Here is a 23,253-nt window from a genome sequence, read left to right on the forward strand (position 1 = left end):
TTCATAAAGTGCTCCAAGAGTCAAGACTTTAAATGAATGTGGACGGGGAGCTGCTGGTAAAGGAGAATTGTCAAAAATGACGTTAGTTCCTTTTTTCGCCACGTTCATTTAAAGTCTTGTCAAGCTGTATAGTTTTAATTCTGACCTCTTATGTCCCAACTCCCAAGCCCCAACCATAGGTCCCAACATATATTATGTCTATGGTCCCAACAGGCTTTATTTGAACGTGGGTGACATTGACGGGAGCGCTGATGGTAAAGGAGAACTGTCAAATACATGTCACAAATGAATGACTGAGATAGAAGAGTTTAGTTCTTTTTCTCGCCACTATGGAGTGTAGATGTCTACCCTCCATACTCGCCACGTCCGTATATTAACGTAATGTAAGTTAACATATAATATTAACTTTATGTCCTTAAAAAACACTAGTGAAGTTTTGTCGGGAATGTGAATGAGTGATGTTGTGTTTTTGAATCAAATTTTCCTAAAATTGTGGTTATTTGGGTTTTTAATGTGTAATATTGGTAGGATATTAACCATTAGATATTCTTTATCGTGCACAAGTGTAGGAGAATGATGCAATATCCAGAAACGAGCTATTTTGTGTTCCCTCCAAAACTCTATCGAAAGTTTCAGTAAGGGTATGCGCGCACGGGCAACTTAGTTGCTCGGCGATTTATTTGTCTCTTTCGAAAAAATTATCGCCATGTCGCCGGGGTGAGCGCACGAGAGCGACAGCAAGTAGCAACCTGACTTTTTTCAGTTTTTCTAGACAGTCATCAACATGTATTTGGTCGAGACGGCTGTGGTCGTTGCTTTCGCAATAGAAAACTGAAGAAAGCGTCGAAAAATAGAACATTTGGTGCATCCATATGGAGCGATCGGCTGACTCTCGGCAAATTCCATACTATGTTTATGAAATTGAGAGCATACCCAAAAAACTTCCTCCCAGCCTTTTGATTTGGCATTATACGTCTGAGTATTCTTTTAAATTTTTACTATACTTACTGTAATTATGGTCTGCTTTCTACTTCTTCAATTAGTCTACTATTATCGATATCTTCTTCGACCGGCATTTTACTTGGCATCTCGGAACATAGAATGCGCGCGCGTATCCGTCCATAAACTGCTTAGTACTTACACACAAACTCACGCCGCGGCGGTCGATTGGCAACTGGCCGGTCGGCGACTTTTTTGTTGCCAGTGCGCGCACTTGCATAGAAACCAATAGGGAAGGAGACAGTTTCGTCGCGGGCTGGTCTCCGACCCTGCGAACGAAAAAGTTGCCCAGAGTTGCGTCGCTACTCACTTTCATAGCTCCTAGACTTGATCAAGAGGCAAATAAATCGCCAAGCCACTAAGTTGCCCGTGCGCGCATGCCGCATACCACTAACACTTTACTGAATCGATCGACTTGACTCCTTGACTGTATTGACTTTTTACTTCGACTTTGACTAGACATTTGACCTGACGATATAAAGAAACGATGCTGAAAATTGTATACAATGTATAGTCCGTTAGTAACATAGAATATCATTGGTATAGTCTGTCAAGAAAGTCGTGACAGGCGAGAAATTTTTTAAATGAAACAAAAAATATGAGAACTTTATAAATTCGAGCTTAAAATGTGCAAGGTGACAATATTTGAAATGTAATAACCGTTCTTTGTGAAAATACAAAGAAAAAAATACACCTTTTAAGCGTGATTAGTGATTACGTTTAGAAAATTTTCCCGCCTGTCATGACTTTCTTGACAGGCTATTTAATATGACAATACTGTTTTCCCGCCATTTATAATACTTGACACTGGCCCAGTATATTATAAGTTTATGCACTGGCCATGGTTATATAGCCGAAGTGCCATAATAAGAAAAAAAAACAGTAGTCTTTGGTCAAATGTCAAATGATATATGTCAACAAAATTGTCAATGAACTAGGTAGAGATAGGTTTATGAGGTAGAGCAAATATATACTAGGGTCTGGCCAACGAAAGCTGAACCAAGCATTTATTTTGATTGGCAACACTATTCTGCCAGTCGATGGTTTGCGGTTGCACGATTTCATAATCTTGATACTTGGTCATAATTATTATTTTATACTCTTGTGATCTTTTAATTTTTCATACTAGACATGTTATTTATTTTAATAAATGGTATTTTTATTGAAAATCTTCACGAAGATTCGGATGAGAAACAGGAAAGTTTCCACCATACCATTGTGACCTAATTACCCATCGAATATTCTACTCTCTCGTTAATACCGATTAGACAAAAACACAAATAAAACACAATTATTTTACGTGCACTTTTTCCACTATATTCATTTATTATTATTACAAATTTTAGCTAAAAACACGACCGGTTTCGAAACAATTCTACTAGGCTTAGTTAGCAATATATTTTCTAAGTCAGCATAGGCTATATTTTATGTTTGACTTTTCTTTTATAGGTGTATAATTTTTTGCACATTGGAGTAATATAATATCTAGCATCAGCAGAAAATGATCTAAATCTTTTTTTCCTACTACATTATGTGATACCATATAAATAATTTTTAAATTTGCCGCGGTTCGCTTGGTTCAGCTTTCGTTGGCCAGACTCTAGTAATCTGTGAGGTAGAGTCATAGACATAATATATACTGTCGTTATAGGTAGAGTCATAGACATAATATATACTGACGCCTCCGTGGTCCAGTGGTTCAGAGCTCGGCTCTTGACTCGGAGGTCGTGGGTTCGATTCCCGCGTTGGAAACATGTTATTTCCAAGTTTGGTTAGGATAATGCAGGCTGATCACCTGATTGTCTGACAAGTAAGATGATCCATGCGTCGGATGGGCATGTAAAAAGTCGGTCCTGCGCCTGATCTCTCGCCAGTCGTGTCGGTCTGCCGTCCCACTGGGTTATGAGAGTAAAGGAATAGAGAGTGTTCTTGTGTCCTGCGCACACACCTGGGCACTATAAAATTACTCCTGCGTAGCTGGCCTGGTTTCAATGAAACCGGCCACCGTCACCGAAACCGGTGTGGGAGCTATTATTATTATATACTGTCGTAAAGACCACCTGAGGTAGAGTGCGTTTCATCCATAGACATAATATATACTCATCGAATAGTTCCTTTGCCGTCATGTTGGCATTACTGTCTGTCAATAACGTAAACATGGCAGACATGCTCTGCGAGTATTCATAAGTTTTACTCTGATTTCGTGAGAAAATCATGCCGAAAACATTAAAGAGTGGTGAAAGAATGATGGTGTTAAGAGTGAAAGTGTTTTATGAACGTGAAAAACGTAACGGGGCCCAATAAAAGTGAATAACTGAGGTTGCCGCCATTTCAGCTTAGTGAAATAGGGCTACCAGCATCAGTTTAATCACCCTGAAATACAGTAAAACTTATGAATACTCGCAGAGCGTGTCTACCGTGTTTACGTTATTTACAGACAGGAAATAGGAATGCCAATATGATGGCAAAGGAACTATTTGATAAAACTCACTTCTAGTGACGAAAACTACATACATGCGTCATGCGAACGAAGTCGCGGGTAAAAGATAGTACTTATATTATTATTATCAGGACGAGCGAATCGAGCCCTAGTATATCCCACAACCTGTACATTTTGTGGTACACTTTACGGAAAAACTATCACGCTTATTGATTTGTGCTTTAACATAGTAATTTTTATTTACGTCATGTAAATGTATTATCATCAGTCAGTCAAGGTGTAACGACGCGAGCCCTCACAAAGCTCGGCTTTTAGCTAGTAAATGCGAAAGTGACTTTGTTTGTTTGTTACGCCTTCACGCATAAAGTACAGTTTCATCATGAAACTTTCATACGTACACGTTGTCTGGGGTATGGAGAAGGACATAGGGTACCTTTCATCCCGGGAAAAAGAACGGTCCCCGAGGGATACATAGGGTACCTTTCATCCCGGGAAAAAGAACGGTCCCCGAGCGATAGACGTTAATGCAGGATAAGTCGCGGGCGAAAGTTAGAATTATAAAAAATTAGGGAATAAAACTATTTTGTGATAACATATTATTATCTCCCCTAATTTAAGGTAGCACAGTAAAGATAATAAGGCAACACTAATTTGCATTAGTGCCAACATGATGGCAAAGGAACTATTTGATGAAACGCATTTTACCTTCTGACTTCTGTTTTGAAAACGGTTCCCCGAATGCGGGCCCTGTGGCACGCGTTACAGAAATCTCCCGCACCCCGCATGCGGGCCCTATCGACTAATGAAAACGGTTCCCCGAATGCGGGCCCTGTGGCATGCGTTTCAGAAATCTCCCGCACCCCGCATGCGGGCCCTATCGACCAATGAAAATGAGCCATTAGGGGGGTATTCATTGAGGTACTATCGACTGGAGACTCTCCAGTGGAGAGAGCCTTATATCGGTGTATAAGCGTCAAAAGCGTGTAATGTTATGCCCTACTTACTAGGACACAAACAAAGGAGTCGGTCCTGCATATTTCATGTAATAAAAGTGTTAATAAAGGTTTTTAGTGAACATTTAATGCTAGATATTGTTGAGTTTTATTGGTTCCGCTAAATAATAAACCATGAGAATGGTCAAAGAATGCCTCAAACACGTGGATTTAACATTAAATACGTAACTTTTGAACAACATTTTTTGGGCTTTTCAATCGGTATTTTTGTAAGCTAAAAAGATAATTTATAAGTTTATTAATCCCTTATTAATGTCAAATCAATTAATAATTTGGCTATAAAAATTGCATAGCTTTTTACGTGTGTTTACGGATTCTCATCACTTGAACTATAGTTAATCGATATCATGAACTAATTGACTTTCTTTCCTGTATCATAATGTGCTTCGAAATAATCGACAAATAGAAATATTCAAGAAAATAAACGCACACTACTTGTATGAAAATAATCACAAAATGGCCACGCGATTACGGGCTAAGACTACATCTATACTATAATACTTAATCTATGAGGGTATTACATTATAAACATATATCCGGGGAGACATAGTCGGGAGTTAAATTATAAAGCAACTCTGTTGCTAACTTCTCATTACATTGATGACTAACTTGTTTGTAGCCCTTTACCCATTTCATTCTAGACCAAACGGTATGAGCCGAAGAAGAGTGATCTAAGGACGAACAAAAACTTTTAGAATTATCAAATTTTGCCATACGTATTAATTTTTGAGCTACATGGATTTTTTGAGGGGTAGGATTACGACGAAATTTTGAAAGTGCTAAACGACGTTCTGCTACAGCTTTGGATAATATACTATTCCAGTAGGGGCGCGGAGTAAACTTATTTGTAGAAACAGAATTTAAAATAATGTAAGGGATATGTAGATCGGCAGCTCTATTAACGAAATCAACAAAGCGATTATAATTACACTGCAAATCAAATGAAATTTTAAAATTTTCGAATAATTTTTCTAAACATAATGTATAGGAAGGCCAATCAGCTTTTTTGAAATTCCTTTTAGAGGATGGCACATAATTAACTGCAGCAGTAATAAAAACTTGAATAATTCTATGATCACTACCTAGTGTTACGTTCATTACGTCATAGTTTAATTTAAGTGCTAGATCCGAAGAAGCAAAAGTAATATCAGGTGAATACTGTTGTAAGGAGCCATTCACCAACTTGACCCTCGTGGGTTTTGAACAAAATTAGATTCCATTAATGCATCAAAAATATCTATTCCCCTTCTGTCCACTTTATTGGACCAGTTGGTGTGGTGGCCATTAAAATCCCCGATTATTAAAGTTTTAGTCGAAAACATATCAAATAAGTTTTCCCATTGTGATTTTTGAATTAGTACTGATGGTGGGTAATATACCGCAATAATATTTTTGATTGAATCGATATTAAATAACTCAATGTGAACAACCTGAATACTAGAATTTAAAAATGTTAGATTACAGATTTTAGCCTGCACTGATGAATGAACAAACATCGCAACACCCCCTCGCGAATCATCTCGATCAGGACCTATAAATTGTATAATCTTTTACCTTTAAAAAAACTCCCCGGTGTCAGCCATGACTCGGATATAGCAGCAACGTGGATCTTTTCCTGAATTAAAATATTTTCAAAACTGCACAACTTCGGTCTCAAACTGTGCATTCCAGTGAATAATTCTAAATTCAACATTTTTATGATTATGAACCATTAAAGTATTCGGCCAGTAGTACAACGGCCACTCTGATACATTTTCAACTAAGACTAATATTAACCATATAAATCTTTAACATGCTTTTAAATTTATCAGAAAATGCCAAATCTCTTAAAAATAAAATTTCTTTCAATCTTTCAAGTAATTCAGAAAATTTAACAGATTTTTCGTTTGATTTAGCGTCTTTATTATCTTCCGGCATGGTATCTTGCTGACACTGTTCAACATCCGGCTCACGATATCTATTTGCACCATCGAAACGTACTTCTTTTTTCGGTTTTTGTTAGATTCGCCGCTTCGGTCTAGACTGATGAACATCGGCTTTAACTGACACAACTTGAGCAAAAGTCGGTGAGTTTTGTGACTGAGATTCAGAAATATCCTCGAAAGATTGAAACAGAGGCGGGAAAAGAGCATTATTATCAGGCTGGGGGAAGTCATTTTATGCGTGAGAGAGATGCTTCGGCACGAATGGGCCGGCTCGACCGGAGAAATACCACGTTCTCACAGAAAACCGGCGTGAAACAGCGCTTGCGCTGTGTTTCGCCGAGTGAGTGAGTTTACCGGAGGCCCAATCCCCTACCCTATTCCCTTCCCTACCCTCCCCTATTCCCTTCCCATCCCTACCCTCCCCTATTACCCTATTCCCTCTTAAAAGGCCGGCAACGCACCTGCAGCTCTTCTGAAGCTGCGAGTGTCCATGGGCGACGGAAGTTGCTTTCCATCAGGTGACCCGTTTGCTCGTTTGCCCCCTTATTTCATAAAAAAAAAGTCATACAAGTTTTCCTGGCCCAGATGTACTTCAGAATTATTACTATTATCTTCAATCGGCAGTAACTAATATTAAACAACCTATCGGATTGTGAAACTGATTTTATTGATTAACACAATTAACATTAATGTTAATTGTGTAAAAAAACTACCAGAATATTCCATATATTGTAAGCTTTATAAATTATAGACACAAAGTGATGTACTAGAGTATAGACATACATTAATGTTAATACGGTTCCCTTTTTTCTCTTATTAAATAATTATAGGCTATAGCCTATGTTCAGCAGAAATAGTGTAGATTTAAAAATATGCATTAATTATACTTCCATCGGCATCGTGGGTATCGCAGATATCGTGGGTATCGCAGACACAATAGATCTTCAATAATTGTTATGCTGGCAGCCGGCTGCCGCTATTGGAGATTTATGGTTATAGAAATTAATTATAATAGCACTCAAAAATAATAGTCATTCAAAATGTAATGAATTAATGAAGCACTATAATATTATCCCATCAATGAAGCGGCACCCGGCTGTACCATAACTATTATATTATAAATCTATTGTGTCTGCGATTCCCATGATCGAGGTAATAATAATTAATATTTACGTGGACTCTCCGGGGGAGCACACCCGCGCGGCGCGCCTTGACGACGCCCAATTCGCAACGTGCAGCAGAAATCGTAATATTTTAATTTCGCCATAACATTAAAACCAAACGTCCAATTTGAATCATTCAAAGACCAAATATTATCTACATTAACTGTACTTAGTAATGAAATAATTTATTTTGATAAGAATTAATGCCATGAGTAAAATAAAGGCATTTAAATGTAGTCCATAAACATTTCAAGATTTTTTAATAAAAAAATGGTTATTGTGCCTCACTCAACATAGATAGGTATAGTGTGTCGCGGACTTTTTTGTAGATATTTAAAAGATCTACAATTACTTAAAACATTTTATGGTTCTATCTTTTATAGTTTAGGCAGCGTACGCGAAAAAAGTAACATTTCTGGTTGATTTTTTACACCTTGCGTCCGAAAATCCCAAATATCTTACGGAACCCTATTTTTTCCAAAATAAAATTTAGCCTATGTTCACCAGAATTAATGTAGGATGGTAAAAGAATCTTTCAAATCGGTCCAGTAGTTTCGGAGCCTATTCAAGACAAACAAACAATCAAATCTTTCCTCTTTATAATAGTAGTGTAGATAGTGTAGATGTAGACAAAGGTGACTGACTGACATGGTGATCTATCAACGCATAGCTCAAACCACTGGACCGATCGGGCTGAAATTTAGCATGCAGGTAGATGATATAACGTAGGCATCCGCTAATAAAGGATTTTGATCAATTATACCTCCAAGGGGTTAAAATGAGTGGATGAAAGTTTATCTATACATATAAATAATACTTCATAACGCGAGCGAAGCCGCGGGCAAAAGCTCGTGCCTTATATAGCACGAAGAAGGGATTAATAAACTTATAAATTATCTTTTTAGCTTACAAAATTACCGATTGAAAAGCCCAAAAAAACGGTGTTCAAAACTTACGTATTTAATGTTAAATCCACGTGTTTGAGGCATTATTTGACCATTCTTATGGTTTATTATTTAGAGGCACCACAAAACTCAACGCATTTAGCATTAAAATATGTTCACTAAAAACCTTTATTAACACTTTTATTACATGAAATATGCAGACCGACCCCTTTGTTATGTCCTAGTAAGTAGGACATAACATTACACGCTTTTGACGCTTATTCAGCGACCGGGATGAATTAAAAAAAATGTCAATGGACTTGCCGTGATGCCGTCATTCATCAATCATTGTCATATTTTGTCAGCCAAACTGTTCAAAATCGAAAAAAACATGTTTTATTCAATTTCAAAGAAATAAATTGTGACATTTTGTTTAAAACGAAAGGAAAAGCGATTCTGAAACATTTAAATTTATCTTTGCATACTAACTTCTTTCAAATATATTTTCATCATGTACAACCTATCTTCCCGGTATCTAAATTATATGGGTTTATCGTTATCAGTCGGTTATGTCCTATACCGTTTACAATGTCATTTTTTCGAGAAGAAGAGACGAAATACTTTGAATGGAAAGGTATATCTTCGTGACTGGTTAATAAGGAACGCAAATGCAAAGTTATAGTAACACTTTCGTACATTTTAGGTTGTGGTAGTTACTGGGGCTAGTTCTGGAATTGGTGAGGCATTGGCTCATGTCTTACATGAGAATGGCTGTAAAGTAGTTCTTGCTGCTAGAAGAATAGGTGAACTGGAAAGAGTAAAACAAGATTTGATTTCAAAAAACCAGGTAAGGCGTTAGATCAGTTGATTTTGTTGTTATAATTAAAAGATCTAATAAAATACAGTGTAGATCAGTAACTCTCATAATATATTTGACCTCTCAAATATGGGCACAGTACCTGACAAAAATACTAAAAAGCAAACTTGGGTTTGCATTTCATAGAACTATTTTATTAACTAAGTCACTCTTCTGTAGTGTGTTTATTATTTGTTGAAGATAATAGACTGATTTATTTCAGACAAAATCTACTTACGAACCATATGTATTAGAATTGGATTTGGAGAAATTGGAACAATTGGAACCATTTGTGAATAAAGTTTATGACCAGTTTGGTCATATTGATATATTAATTAATAATGGTGGTGTTTCCCACCGTGGATCAATATTGCAAACATCATTAGATGTTGACAAAAAAATTATGTATATAAACTATTTTGGTTCTGTTGGACTGACTAAAGGTAATAAAAAAGCTTTACTTTTGCAGTAGCTTTAAGTTTTAGCTGTTTGATGCTTGCAGTTATTACAAATGTAAAATTTACATTATAAAACTATCAAATGTTCATAAATCAGCATGCATTTTATACATCTAACACGGTTTATTACTTACAGTACTTAGAGAAAATTGAAGTCGCACACTTTGACTTCCATACTTTAATGATTATTTACTTAAACATAATATATTTTGTTATAGCTGTATTGCCGAAGATGGTTGAGAGAAAAAGTGGACAAATTGTATTTATAAGTTCTGTACAAGGTCTAATAGCAATACCAAACCGCTCAGCATATGGTGCCACTAAACATGCTCTCCAAGCTTTTGCAGATTGTTTGCGAGCTGAAATGGCCCAACATAACATAAATGTATCAGTTGTCAGTCCTGGTTATGTCAAAACTGCTGTTTCTTTGAATGCTTTGACTGGCAGTGGAGTAAGCCATGGAGGTAAATGAATGCCATTATTATTTATATAATATATCTTTTTCAGTACATATAATATCAAATCTTAGGAGATTTGATATTATATGTACTTTTGGTTATATGTACATTTGATATTATATGCTAGGGCAGACAAAACATGCTGTGAAGTTACTGTGACACTGATATATTTAGCTATCATAATGTTATTTTAACTATGACTAGAAAAGTATAGGATTATTAATTGTTTCAGTAATGGATAAATCTACAGAAACTGGATTCTCTGCTGATCATGTGGCCCAAGAAATTGTCACAATGATGGTCAACAAACAGAATGAGTTAATAATAAGCCAATTTTTACCCAACTTGGCTATATTTTTACGCCACAAGGTGCCATCACTGTACCATTACATTATGGCAAAGAGAGCAAACAAAACATTGTAAAACTCCTCATTTTATCATACTACGTCATGACTAGAGACCGGATTATAATATATGCAACTTAAAATGCTTGTTATATGCATGAAAAATGCTTAAAAAATATGCACGAAAATTAGTAGAATATGCAACAATATTAATAGCAAATTTTAGGAATATCCAAAAAAGAAAAAGTAAGTTAGTATTCATTTTTTTAATAACACGACAGTATAAAACATTTCCGTCGTATTATATGTAAATGTTCCAAAAAAGTCAGTTATCCACGAAGACACCCTTTTTTCAGTAGGATTTTTATATATTGTGTGAAATTTGGTATGTACCATACATACCAAATTTCACACATATAAAAAACTAAACTGCAGATCAATGACCATGCATACGTTATTTGTTTAACCTTGATGAACCAATAACAAATTAATTATATGCGTACTTATAGGTGGAACAACTTTGTTGTAGGTAAGTGCGTATCGTAACTGTCAAAACAAAAGACGCGCACAGCTACTGACTGCATTTGAAGTGCAGTAAAAAGTCACAGTTATGGTTATTGGTCGCATTTCGAAACGCAGGGTGAGTGAAAAAGTTGTGAATGTATCATATTATCGAATCATAACTAGATCTTAGGTAAAATATGCTTTTACCGCTGAGAATGGCTAAAATATGCAAATGCATACAATTCGGTCTTTGGTCATGACAAACTTTATTTTATTTTGTTCCTTAATGTGTAAATGCTTATTGATTCTTTTGTAATTTCATATGTACCTCTAAAAGCTGTAATATAAAAAAACATTACCATCTATGAAATATAATTTAATATTAAATTATATTTCATAGATGCAAAATTGCATATTTCTTTTGGATTGTGATTTGTGATACTTATTGCATTTAAAACAAACATACTTTAAAATATTAAGTAGTAAATGTGAGCATTACATACTTTTTTGGAGCACTTTGACTGTTTAAACAATATATTAATGCTGGTTTGTAATGAAATTAAAAAAATCCAATAATCATGATATTTTATTTCTCATAACAGTTATGTCTGGGTAAATACAATTTTTATATTTCACCATAACATATTTAAATATAACTATTCAACAACCTACTATTATTGACTACAAGCTTGTATTATCTATATTATCATCTATACAGTTATTGTACATCTGATTGTTTTATAATAATTAAAAGCTGTTGTTCTGTCTAGCAAACATTCATCTTATTTTATTTAAACCAAAAATATTACAGTTTGTGCACAATTTACAGTTTTAAGATGAACCCGCTTGTGTAAAGAAATTCTTTAAATTACATAGATTAAGTTCATTTAAATGCTTAAATATTCTAAAATATTAAATGTAATTTATTTATATTACACAACTCCTTTTTCTAAAATGTATGTAGTAAGTACTACAAAATTCTGTCTACATTAAAGTTGGATACAATAACATATATTTTTAAATAATATTTATTTACTCACAGAAGTCTTCCTCCTATTAATGAGTCAATATAAACATAAAGCAGCATAGCCTTATGCTGCTTTATGTTTATATTGACTATACAAATAATAATGTGTAATTTACAGTACCACAATCTGCAGGGCTAAAATGGTAACATTTAGCAATTCCTCTCAATCAATTCAGCAAATGAATTGTCAAAACTGTCAAACTGACAAAATATTGTGTCAAATTAGTATGAAGTGCATGAATTGCAAGCAGAGTGACCATTTTGCAATTTTAAGAAAATTAATCATTAGGATTCTACAAAGCCATTTTAGCCCCGCTGGTATAAAACTGCTCCTCCATTTAAAATATTTACTCCTGTCTAATTAGATATTGATTAATAATTATAATCTTCTACACTATTTCCATAGTAGAGAAGTATTGTGCATTTACTTGTTACTACTTCTTTAATCTTTATTTTTATACGTAAGCAGATAATGTTTATGTTAGCTGCTTTATCATTTAAAGTTTAAAAACATATTATCACATTTCTTTGACATTCAAAAAGAAATGTGATGAAAATGGACTCTTTCAGTAACTGTCCTCTAACAAGCATATTATTTGAATGTGTTATATAGTCTCCATAAACAAATTGCAGTAGCGGCCAATGAAACTGTGCTATGAAATATAACTTTTCTTTTATTATCTTTACGCACTAACACAACTGGTGAGGCAGAAGTAAGATCACTTAAAATTGGCATTTTTGCAAGGTGGTGAAGATCTTTTTCTTCTTGATACTTACAACAAGGATCCCATTGCCAGGATAAAGTGTAGCAACCAGCACAAAGGACTGACACAATACCAAATGGTGTACACATTAAAGAATTCCATGTCAACCCTGAAATAATTAAAAAAAGATGTAAGTATAAATCAACTATCCAAGATTTAAGTTTAAAGAATTATAAATATTAAAAAAAATGGATTACCTGTCGCGACACTACAAAGTCCACTATATAGAGATACTTTGTGTAGAAGGTTTCCAACATAAATCCAACGAGCAGTTTCTTCGCCAAGAGGTTCTGGCTCTATTACGATGACACACACTCCAGCCTCAAGTGCTCTTTCCAATTCCATCTCAAATTTGATATGGGCATTTTCACTGTCATACACTTCTCGTATTATCACTACACTAGAGGGCTTTAGATCACTGAAAGTGAACAATGCGATTGTAAATAAAAGTTAAATTGTGAGCTCCTTGAGTAGCACGGTTTATTATTTTAATTAAAAGGCTCATATTTAATGACTATAATCTAAAATAAAAAAAATATCTAATTTCTATATTTACAAACCTGTCACTTTCATCACCCGCCATGATAAATATTCGTAGATGTCAATTGTCATACAACTGTCATTATAATAGGTTTTTTTTGTCTTTTGGCACTGACACCGGGGTTGTACTTTGCCACATACGAAGGTGTAACCTTTCATCCGCACGAACTGTCAAACCATTTTCAAAAATACAAGTTTTGAATACTTAGACTGGGTTGCACCAGAGGCGTGGGTAAAGTTAAAGTTAAAGTTATGGTTATAGTTAAGGTAAATTTAACTTTAACTTTACCCTTAACTTTGCCCGGAGAAATTGACAGATGACAGCTGATCCAACAAGGTTATACATGCGCGTGGGCGGGGGCGCTGCTGGTAAAGGAGAACTGTAAAAAATTGCGGCTTTTATATGATGACAGCGTTAGTTCCTTTTTTCGCCACATGCATTTAAAACCTTGTCGAGCTCTATGGTTATAGTTAAATATGGCGTCTTGATGGCGTCCATTTCTCTTTACCCAAAGATTTGACATTTTGCACTGTAGTCAAAGTTAAAAATACAGTTAAAGTTAAAGTTAGTTGCTGCAATCCATTAGTTAGTAAGACGCCCATTTTGGATTTTGGGCGCTTGACAGACGAGCTAATAATAATATCGTCATGTCTAAAGTCTGTAAAAGATAAAGCAGTCATTAAGGAGTCAAGTCGGTCAATTCAGTAAAGTGGTATACTCCACTCGGACTAACTTGTCGCCAGCGGTCATTGACCTCCTGTCAAAAACCTGCCACTTTCCATATAAACCGCGATTGACAATGAAATGTCAGATATTGTCAATCGTGGTTTTATATGGAAAATAACAAGTTTTTGACAGGGAGTCAATGACCGCTAGCGACAAGTTAGCCCGAGTGGAGTATAGACGCTTTACCGAAATATTCGACGGAGTTTTGGAGGGAACACAAAAAGCACGTTTCTGAAAGTTGCAGTATTTGCCTACACTTGAGCACTATATCGAATATCTAATCCTACTAATATTATAAAGGCGCAAGTTTGGATGTATGGATGTATGGATGTATGGATGTGTGGATGTATGGATGTTTGTTACTCTTTCACGCAAAAACTACTGAACGGATTTTAATTAAACTTTACAATAATATAGCTTATACATCAGAATAACACATAGGCTACAATTTTAACCGACTTTCAAAATGGGGGAGGTGTTATGTTCGTTTTCTTATATTCAACGATTACTCCGCCGTCTGTTAACCGATTTTCAAAATTTTTCTTTTTATATATAGTGTATCATCCCAATTTGGTATTATATTCACAAAAGTGGTGATCTGATGAAGGATCCATAAGTAATCGAGGGAACTCCTCAAAACTTATAGGGAAACCTGTGGTGACTTCGGTTTCGTGAGAAGTATTTTAAGCATATGCTACCAACAAGTAAGATTTTGCACCTAGATATACCTGGTATACCGTGGTTCGGAAGGTGCTGAGAGAACTCCTGATTCTTTATAGATACAAGTTTGGGAGTTTCGGCGTTATTTTAAGAACAGAAAGCATATGCTACTATGTAAATTACATTCATCATCATCATCACTACCATATTATACAATTTCATAGTCTTTTAGATCGAGACTCGAGTTTGTCAAGCGATAATTTAAAAAAATCTATACCTATTATAAACCTGAAGAGTATGTTTGCTTGAACGCGTCAATCTCAGGAACTACAGGTCCGATTTAAAAACTTATTTCAGTGTTAGATAGATCATTTATCGAGTAAGACTATAGGCTATATTAGATTATCACGCTAAGACTAATACGACCGAAAAAACTCAGCAAAATGTGGGAAAAACGGGGAAAATATTTTTTATGGGAAAATGTACGGTTTCTGTAAAATTCCTAATTTACGCGGGCGAAGCCGCGCGGGACATCTAGTCGGTTATATTCTACCAATATTTCATATTATAAACCCAGTTAACACAATTTTAGGAAAATAATACAAAAACACAACAGCACTCTCAGATTCCCGGCAAAACTCTTATAATAAATAGGTTTGTCCATAGATTAAGGCCCGTATTTTTGGTCAGTACTCAAGATGCATCTCGGCCTCAAGACACGGTTCAGGGTCTGTGATTGGTTGGCTGTCAAAATTTGGACTAATCACAGAGCCGAACCGCGTCTAGAGACCGGGTCGCATCCTAATTCTTATGTACTGACCAAAAACACGGGCCTTAGTATCCTACTAATATTATAAAGGCGAAAGTTTGTTTGGATGTATGGATGTGTGGATGTGTGGATGTTTGTTACTCTTTCACGCAAAAACTACTGAACGGATTTTAATGAAACTTTACAATAATATAGCTTATACATCAGAATAACACATAGGCTACAATTTTAACCGACTTTCAAAATGGGGGAGGTTTTATGTTCGTTTTCTTATATTCAACGATTACTCCGCCGTTTGTTTACCGATTTTCAAAATTTTTCTTTTGGTATATAGGGTATCATCCCAGTTTGGTATTATATTCACAAAAGTGGTGATCTGATGAAGGATCCATAAGTAATCGAGGGAACTCCTCAAAACTTATAGGCAAACATGTGGTGACTTCGGTTTCGTGAGAAGTATTCTAAGCATATGCTACCAACAAGTAAGATTTGCACAAAGATATACCTGGTATACCGTGGTTCGGAAGGTGCTGAGAGAACTCCTGATTCTTTATAGATACAAGTTTGGGAGTTTCGGCGTTGTTTTAAGAACAGAAAGCATATGCTACTATGCAAATTACATTCATCATCATCATCATCATCACTACCATATTATACCATTTCATAGTCTTTTAGATCGAGACTCGAGTTTGTCAAGCGATAATTAAAAAAATCTATACCTACCTAATATTATAAGCCTGAAGAGTATGTTTGCGTCACGTCATGTCCGATTTAAAAACTTATCTCAGTGTTAGATAGATAATTTATCGAGTAAGACTATAGGCTATATTATATTATCACGCTAAGACTAATACGACCGAAGAAACTTAGGAAAATGTGGGAAAAACGGGGGAAATATTTTTTATGAGAAAATGTACGGTTTCTGTAAAATTCCTAATTTACGCGGGCGAAGCCGCGCGGGACATCTAGTTATAGTATAATAGTATCTCAATGGGTTTGTCCTTCTCATTGACATAAGAAATAGGTATTATGCCCGGCCGCACATTGTCCGAATTCTGATCAGAAACAGTTGAATTTCGCCGGACCGCCACCCCACACACTATCCGAAATATCCTTCCGGCGAGATCGAGCTCACTCGGTTCAGTACAAAATGTAAGAGACAGCGCGGACGTTCAACTGTTTCTGATCAGAAATTTCGGATAAGGTGCGGCCGGGCTATAGGTCTTTGGTCCTTCTTGTTTGCCTTTTTTACGAAAAAAACTGGTACCGTAACATTTAATAATTTGTGTTCGAACCAAATGAGGTTTGTAAAGTGGCCCATTCGCTATCCTGCATTGCAGTCCGCGTGCCGTCCGCCGGCATCCTGCATAAGCCGGCGGACGGCAAGGCGGCCTGCCGTGAATAGGCCCTTTAAATGGCTCGAGCCATTGACATAAGAAATAGATTTACAGTTCTACTAGAATTCGACAAGGCTGTTTATGAACGTGGCGAGAAAAGGAACTAACGCTTCTATCATACAAAAACGTCATTTTTGAAAGTTCTCCTTTACCAGCAGCGCACATTGGCTGACATTGGCACATTCAGTTAAAGCCTTGTCGAACTGTATATATGTAGGTATATCTAATCTGTGTTTACAGTGCGACAAGGCTTTAAGAGTTGAGCGTGTGCCCGGCGCGGCTGCCTGTCGCGTTTTTTTTTTTTTTTTTTTTTTATGAAATAAGGGGGCAAACGAGCAAACGGGTCACCTGATGGAAAGCAACTTCCGTCGCCCATGGACACTCGCAGCATCAGAAAAGCTGCAAGTGCGTTGCCGGCCTTTTAAGAGGGAATAGGTTAATATAGTAAGGAAGGGAAGGGAATAGGGGAGGGAAGAGAAGGGATAGGGTAGGGGATTGGGCCTCCGGTAAACTCACTCACTCGACGAAACACAGCGCAAGTGCTGTTTCACGCCGGTTTTCTGTGAGAACGTGGTATTTCTCCGGTCGAGCCGGCCCATTCGTGCCGAAGCATGGCTCTCCCACGTATGAAATGTATACCCGCTCAACGCAGCGCTTGAAGAACGCCCTTAAATGAACGTGGGCGGTGGCGCTGCTCGTAAAGGAGAACTGTAAAAACTATCCAAAAGTGACGTTTTTGTATGATGGCAGCGTTAGTTCCTTTTTTCGCCACGTTCATCTTGTCGAGCTGTAAAGTTCATTGGGCTCGAGCATAGAAGAGCACTAACATGTCCTCAAGTTTTATATGTACATATACGTAGACTTCGACGTGGAGTCCAATTATACAACTTTGGAATTACGACTTTATTGCTAAATAGTATTTGGATTGGTGAAAAAATCGGCCAAGTGCGACCTGGACTCGCTCACAAAGATTTTATAGTACGAGAGCACCCTTATATATTCATTTAATTTTATTTTTAGGTATTTAATTATAGTGACAATGAATAATTTGTGAAATTTTTAACTGTCTAGCAGCTGTCGCGGTTCTCGAGACACACCAGTCGTAAATATAGTAATAGGGTCCCGACTCCCGTTTGTTATCCTTTTGGTACGGAGTCCGGAAGCAAAGAGTAGATATTATAATATAAAATTACTACGTAACATCCGAAAGTACAAAAATTTTGTTCAGTCGGTACTCGGTGCACACTGCACACTGCACAGTGTTCCAAAGACCCTTAGGGCCGCGCTACACCGGAATGGCAGCGGCGCGGTGAGGCGAGCACTTTTAGTATATGATTTTAAATTTTATCTTCATTATTGTAATACATAGTATCGCTTGAGAAGTCTACGGCCGCCGCTAAAAATTACGAATTAAAAGTAACTTGAAAAGGAACGGATTTCAAAACACCAATCAGCGTTCTGCACACAATATGCTATCGCCGCTTTCCATTTAGGGTGGGTTGCAACTTGCACCAGAGGCGTGGTTATAGTTATAGTTATGGTTACAGTTAAGGCTAAAGCGCCTGATACACGATTTAGAACGGCGGTTTTAAACTGAAGTTTGAAACCGTGTAGATAATTGTTTTATGCCGAAAAATACCAAAGGCATAAAACAACTACTTATCAGTTTTAAACCGCCGTTTTAAACCGTGTATCAGGCAGGCGCCTGATACACGGTTTACTACTTAACTTTAACCATAAATTTGACCACCGAATTTGACAGCTGTCTGTTGTATGGTTATCGTTAAATATGGCGTCCCAGGTCCCTTGACTTTAACCAAAGATTTGACATTTCGCATTGTATAGGTCTACCAGAATCTGATGGCAAATTTTGACAGCATATTTTAAAAAAATATCCTTGATCATTGGATAAATTTTTATATTTTCATGTTTCACACACAGAATAAGATGCTAAAGGAGAAAAAAAGGATCAAAATGTTTTATTTCTATATATGTATGTATACCCGGTATTGCTAGAGTCAATTTATTTTTTCACTTTTTGCCATCAGATTCTGGTAGACCTATAGTTATAGTTAAAGTAACAGTTAAAAATACAGTTATAGTTATAGTAAGTTGGTGCAACCCACCCTTAGTGTCTAAACACACTAGGCTGAAGTTACGCGGCGGAAATTCCGCATGATTACACCTGCAATGTCAAATGCATACAATATACATACTTATGTAATTTAATTCGACGACCTCTGTGGCTTAAGTGGTGAGCGCGTTGGTAGCTCAAGCCGGGGGTCGCGGGTTTGAATCCCGCCGACGGAACAAAAAGTTTTTCAAAGACCCTGGGTCATGGATGTGCATTAAATATGTGTATCATATAATAAAAAATCTTAAATATATGTATAGTATAAAAAGTATTAAATATATATCCGTTGTCTGGTACCTGTAACACAAGTCCTTCAGGTACTTACCACGGGGCCAGACTGACGTGGTGTGAAGCGTCGATAGATATTATTATTATTATAATTAAAATAAATTGCGGGCGTAATCATGCGGAATTTCCGCCGCGTAACTTCGGCCTAGTGTGTTTAGACACTTAGCGATAAAAACGATCAAAATGCCTCTATTTTGAGCGTTTTGATCGTTTTTAACGCTAAATGGAACGCGGGGCATGCCAACTTTTTGAAAGGTACGACAATGCCCCCAGCATTGTCAATAATTGTCAAACAGTAGTGACGTCATACATACTATTATAGACCCGTTTTGGCGCTAAAATTTAAATTGACAATATTAAATTTGAATGTTCCCTATTGCTCAGTATAACTAAGTACATCGATCTGTGGGGTCAGTTAACAATGTCCGATTCGAAGGGTCTTTGGAACACTGTGCCAGAGTAGACAGAGTAGTTATGTCTATTGTGACAGTGCAGTGGCGTAACTAAACCGTCTGGGGCCTGTGGCAAATTGATGGGGCCCTATCAGTAAAAATAATAAAGTTAAACAGGTAAAATCAATGTAAAAATATTTTTGAGATTGCAGCCACTTGGGCCGGGGCCATCTTGGGTTAAGAGGTCGTGGCATTTTACCAGCTCAGTTGTTCCACCATTGGTCTCCGTTTCGGCTTAGGCTTGGGCCGAAATTGATTAAACCTGTGTAAATATTTGCAGTTCATTAAATTTAATATTATTGTGCCTGCCCTTGATTTATAAGCAGGCCGTATAGGCCGCGGCCTAGGGGCGTCCTGGGGGAGTGGCATTTCGAGGAATAAGGTCAGTGATCGTTTTTCTGTATATTTAAATGAAAAAAATACCCATTAGTTACTTATATTTTTGAACAAATATGTTTAACCTTTGTTTGACCTTCATTGGCGTTAAATTAGCAATAAATTCGACCAACATTACGTTTCGAACTTTTGGTAAGCTTCTCGTATCAGCTTTCACATAATGAGAACTTGCATTTGACGAACCAGCCATTATAAATAAGATTGAAAGGAAAAAACATACTGCAGAGGTCAATTATTGGCCGCCGATGATGACGTCAGAGCGAAACTTTAAAAAATTATTGAGAAAAAACTAGACAATGAATTTCAAAATTATTTAATTTATATTCTTAAAATACCCTATTTTAACGAAAAAAAATATAAAAAGTACATGTGATTTTTTTGGACAATGCCCATTGCTTGTTTAAAGATAAGTATTTATGTATAAGATAAATCCGGCACTAATTGTGTGTAATAAAAATGTACCTACTAGTTTAACCCGGCGTCATGGGGGCAGAAAAGTGTTACACGGACGTTGGAGTGGGTCTCACATACCCGTGTCTTAGGTATCAAAATTAGTCTAACCTTTTATAATAATCAATTTATTTTATATGTTTATATTAAGTTCAATGTGTATTTATATGAATTAATGAAACATAAATATATTATATAATTTTTAACCATATTTAATAGAGCTTTAAAAAAGAACGACAAAAATCAACAAAATATTTCTCCTCTACTTAAATGTTAGTCTATTACTAATTAACAATCAGTTTTAATTTTTTACTGGCCGGTCATTCCATGACAAACGATACCAGAGGTAAAAAAAGTAATATGTTCTTTTTACATTTAATCTCATGAATTTAGAAAGAAAACATTCCAAACTTTAATATGCGACAAAAAACTAGAAAAAAAACCTGTAATTTTAAGTTAAATCAGTCTTCAAAATCTACAACAAAGTGAACAGGCTTATTATGCCTTTGACTATTGGATATTAAAAAACAAAGAACTGTCAATATGACAGCCGTTTTGCCACGTTGTGATTGAAGAATATTATTCGTATTATTGGCGGAATAAGTTACAGTCTTGAAAAAGTTAATAATTTCACGTTAAAGGTGTGTTTTCTTGTTGCGTTGGTTCTGTAACGCCCGAAACGCAAAATCAGGTAATTATTTTATTATTACAACTTACAGATTGATTAGTTTAATAATATTTAGTAAAAGTAAGGTTATGGTGGTAATGATTTAAAATACTAACTAATCATTCAACAAGAGACAAATTTTATAGCTTTTTTTCATGATTGAAAACTGTAACACCCGAAACGTTTCTGGTGTTACAGTTTTTAATCATGAAACTTTTTTAAGGGTTCCGTACATAAAAGGTAAAAACGAGACCTTATTACTGAGACTTCGATGTCTGCCCGTCTGTCTGTGATGTCTGTATGTATGTATGTGTATCTGTGATGTATGTCTGTCTGTGATGTCTGTCTGTCTGTCTGTCTGTGATGTCTGTCTGTCTGTGATGTATGTCTGTCTGTGATGTATGTCTGTCTGTGATGTCTGTCTGTCTGTGATGTCTGTCTGTCTGTGATGTATGTCTGTCTGTGATGTCTGTCTGTCTGTGATGTCTGTCTGTCTGTGATGTATGTCTGTCTGTGATGTATGTCTGTCTGTGATGTCTGTCTGTCTGTGATGTCTGTCTGTGATGTCTGTCTGTCTGTGATGTCTGTCTGTCTGTGATGTCTGTCTGTCTGTGATGTCTGTCTGTCTGTGATACATATTACGAGTTTCCAAGTGAGGTCGATGTTTATGAAAAATAAACAAAAAAAAGTTTTAAATTAATTTGAAAGAAGATTAATTGATTTATTTTAGTTTAGTAATAGTTGTATTTGTATTGAAGAAGCTGTATTTAAGAAGAATTTATTGTAGTTATGTTTGTCGGTAGATTTTTTTAAAGAAACCGCTAATTTATGTTAAAAGAGAGTTTATTAAATTTATGTTTATTTATTCCCTGTTTATGTTATAGTACCTTAACTAATAAAACACCGATTTTGTTCATATAAAGTGTTTAATTTTTGTACTCGTAACGCCCGAAACAAAACTATGGTAACACCCGAAACAAAGTAAAAATGTATAAAAGAATAGTAAAACCTTATTTGGAACAGTGATAATGTGGTAGCTGGATAGTAAATATTATACCTATGTAGGCCTGTAATTTTTAGTAAAGTTTCCCTAAGAAAATTCGCTGAATTTCATATAAATGTAACAGTCGTCAAATCATAGAGGCAGAATCATGTAACGCCCGAAACGCACACTTTTTGACTTATAAAGTTGTTAATCCTTATGCTAAACTCTACAAATTTTACAATTAAGATAAAACAACTAAAAACGTAGAGAATAAGACATTTTAATCGCTAAAATATAATTTCAAAATGCATTAAAATTGTAACTTTAGTTGAACAAATGTAACGCCCGAAACGATGGAATGACCCTGGCACCTATTTAAAGAATACTAAAAATATTTATATAAAAAATTAACAAATAATCACACCTAATCATTATCTTTGGTGCAATCAGCACAGAAAGGTACAACAATATGTTCTAAGCAAATGTGTTTGATGCAAGTTGCAACTTTCGCAAATGAAATAATTCGTTTTACGGTCTTTTTTGGCTGGACAGTCTTGGCATCTTTTGCGAATATTCGGCTTCTTTGTCGGAGGTTCCCCTGATGATTCACCAAGAAATTTTTCAATAGGCGTCTTGTACCAAATTGTACCGTCTTTGCCACGAACTAGCCGATTCAGATACAGTACAATGCTCTTCCGACAATCGATTTCTAAGACGGTGGAATGTCATCATCGCCAGAGATATCTTGCTCTGCGTCACTAGAATTCCTACGTTTACTCAAGATATCTTCTTCTTCGCATATTTCCTGGTCTGACGAGGTAAAATCAGAGTCCGAGTTCCGACTCTTGTAAAATTGAAGGAATGGGTTGTCGTTCTGCCTCTTCTCGATCCATTTTGAGATCCATATTAAGATCACCGATGATCGCGACAACAACAGAATAACAATAGATTTC

At 36.0% G+C, this 23,253-nt stretch overlaps 2 protein-coding genes across 3 annotated transcripts; one reads left to right on the forward strand and one right to left on the reverse strand.

Moving 5' to 3' along the window:
* Positions 1-8,816: 8,816 nt before the first annotated feature.
* On the forward strand, positions 8,817-11,485 carry LOC121731680 (dehydrogenase/reductase SDR family protein 7-like). 2 transcript variants are annotated; one of them, XR_006036269.1, is made up of 6 exons: positions 8,817-9,058; positions 9,128-9,271; positions 9,504-9,723; positions 9,957-10,202; positions 10,429-11,147; positions 11,228-11,484. XR_006036269.1 is itself a non-coding variant. In XM_042121249.1 (5 exons), the coding sequence occupies exons 1-5, from the start codon at positions 8,936-8,938 to the stop codon at positions 10,617-10,619; spliced, it is 924 nt and encodes a 307-aa protein (XP_041977183.1). In that variant the 5' UTR covers positions 8,817-8,935; the 3' UTR covers positions 10,620-11,485. The 2 variants fall into 2 exon arrangements, 1 of the variants encoding a protein (XP_041977183.1); XM_042121249.1 differs by having other exon boundaries at positions 10,429-11,485.
* A 919-nt stretch (positions 11,486-12,404) lies between these two features.
* Positions 12,405-13,460, reverse strand: LOC121731685 (transmembrane protein 11-A, mitochondrial). Its single transcript, XM_042121257.1, has 3 exons — positions 13,396-13,460; positions 13,033-13,253; positions 12,405-12,944 (listed from the first exon to the last, which is right to left on the reverse strand). Exons 1-3 carry the CDS (start codon positions 13,416-13,418, stop codon positions 12,664-12,666), a joined length of 525 nt encoding a protein of 174 aa, XP_041977191.1. The 5' UTR covers positions 13,419-13,460; the 3' UTR covers positions 12,405-12,663.
* Between the last annotated feature and the right edge of the window lie 9,793 nt (positions 13,461-23,253).

The sequence above is a fragment of the Aricia agestis genome, chromosome 11 (assembly GCF_905147365.1).
Source record: "Aricia agestis chromosome 11, ilAriAges1.1, whole genome shotgun sequence".
Lineage (NCBI taxonomy): Eukaryota > Metazoa > Arthropoda > Insecta > Lepidoptera > Lycaenidae > Aricia > Aricia agestis.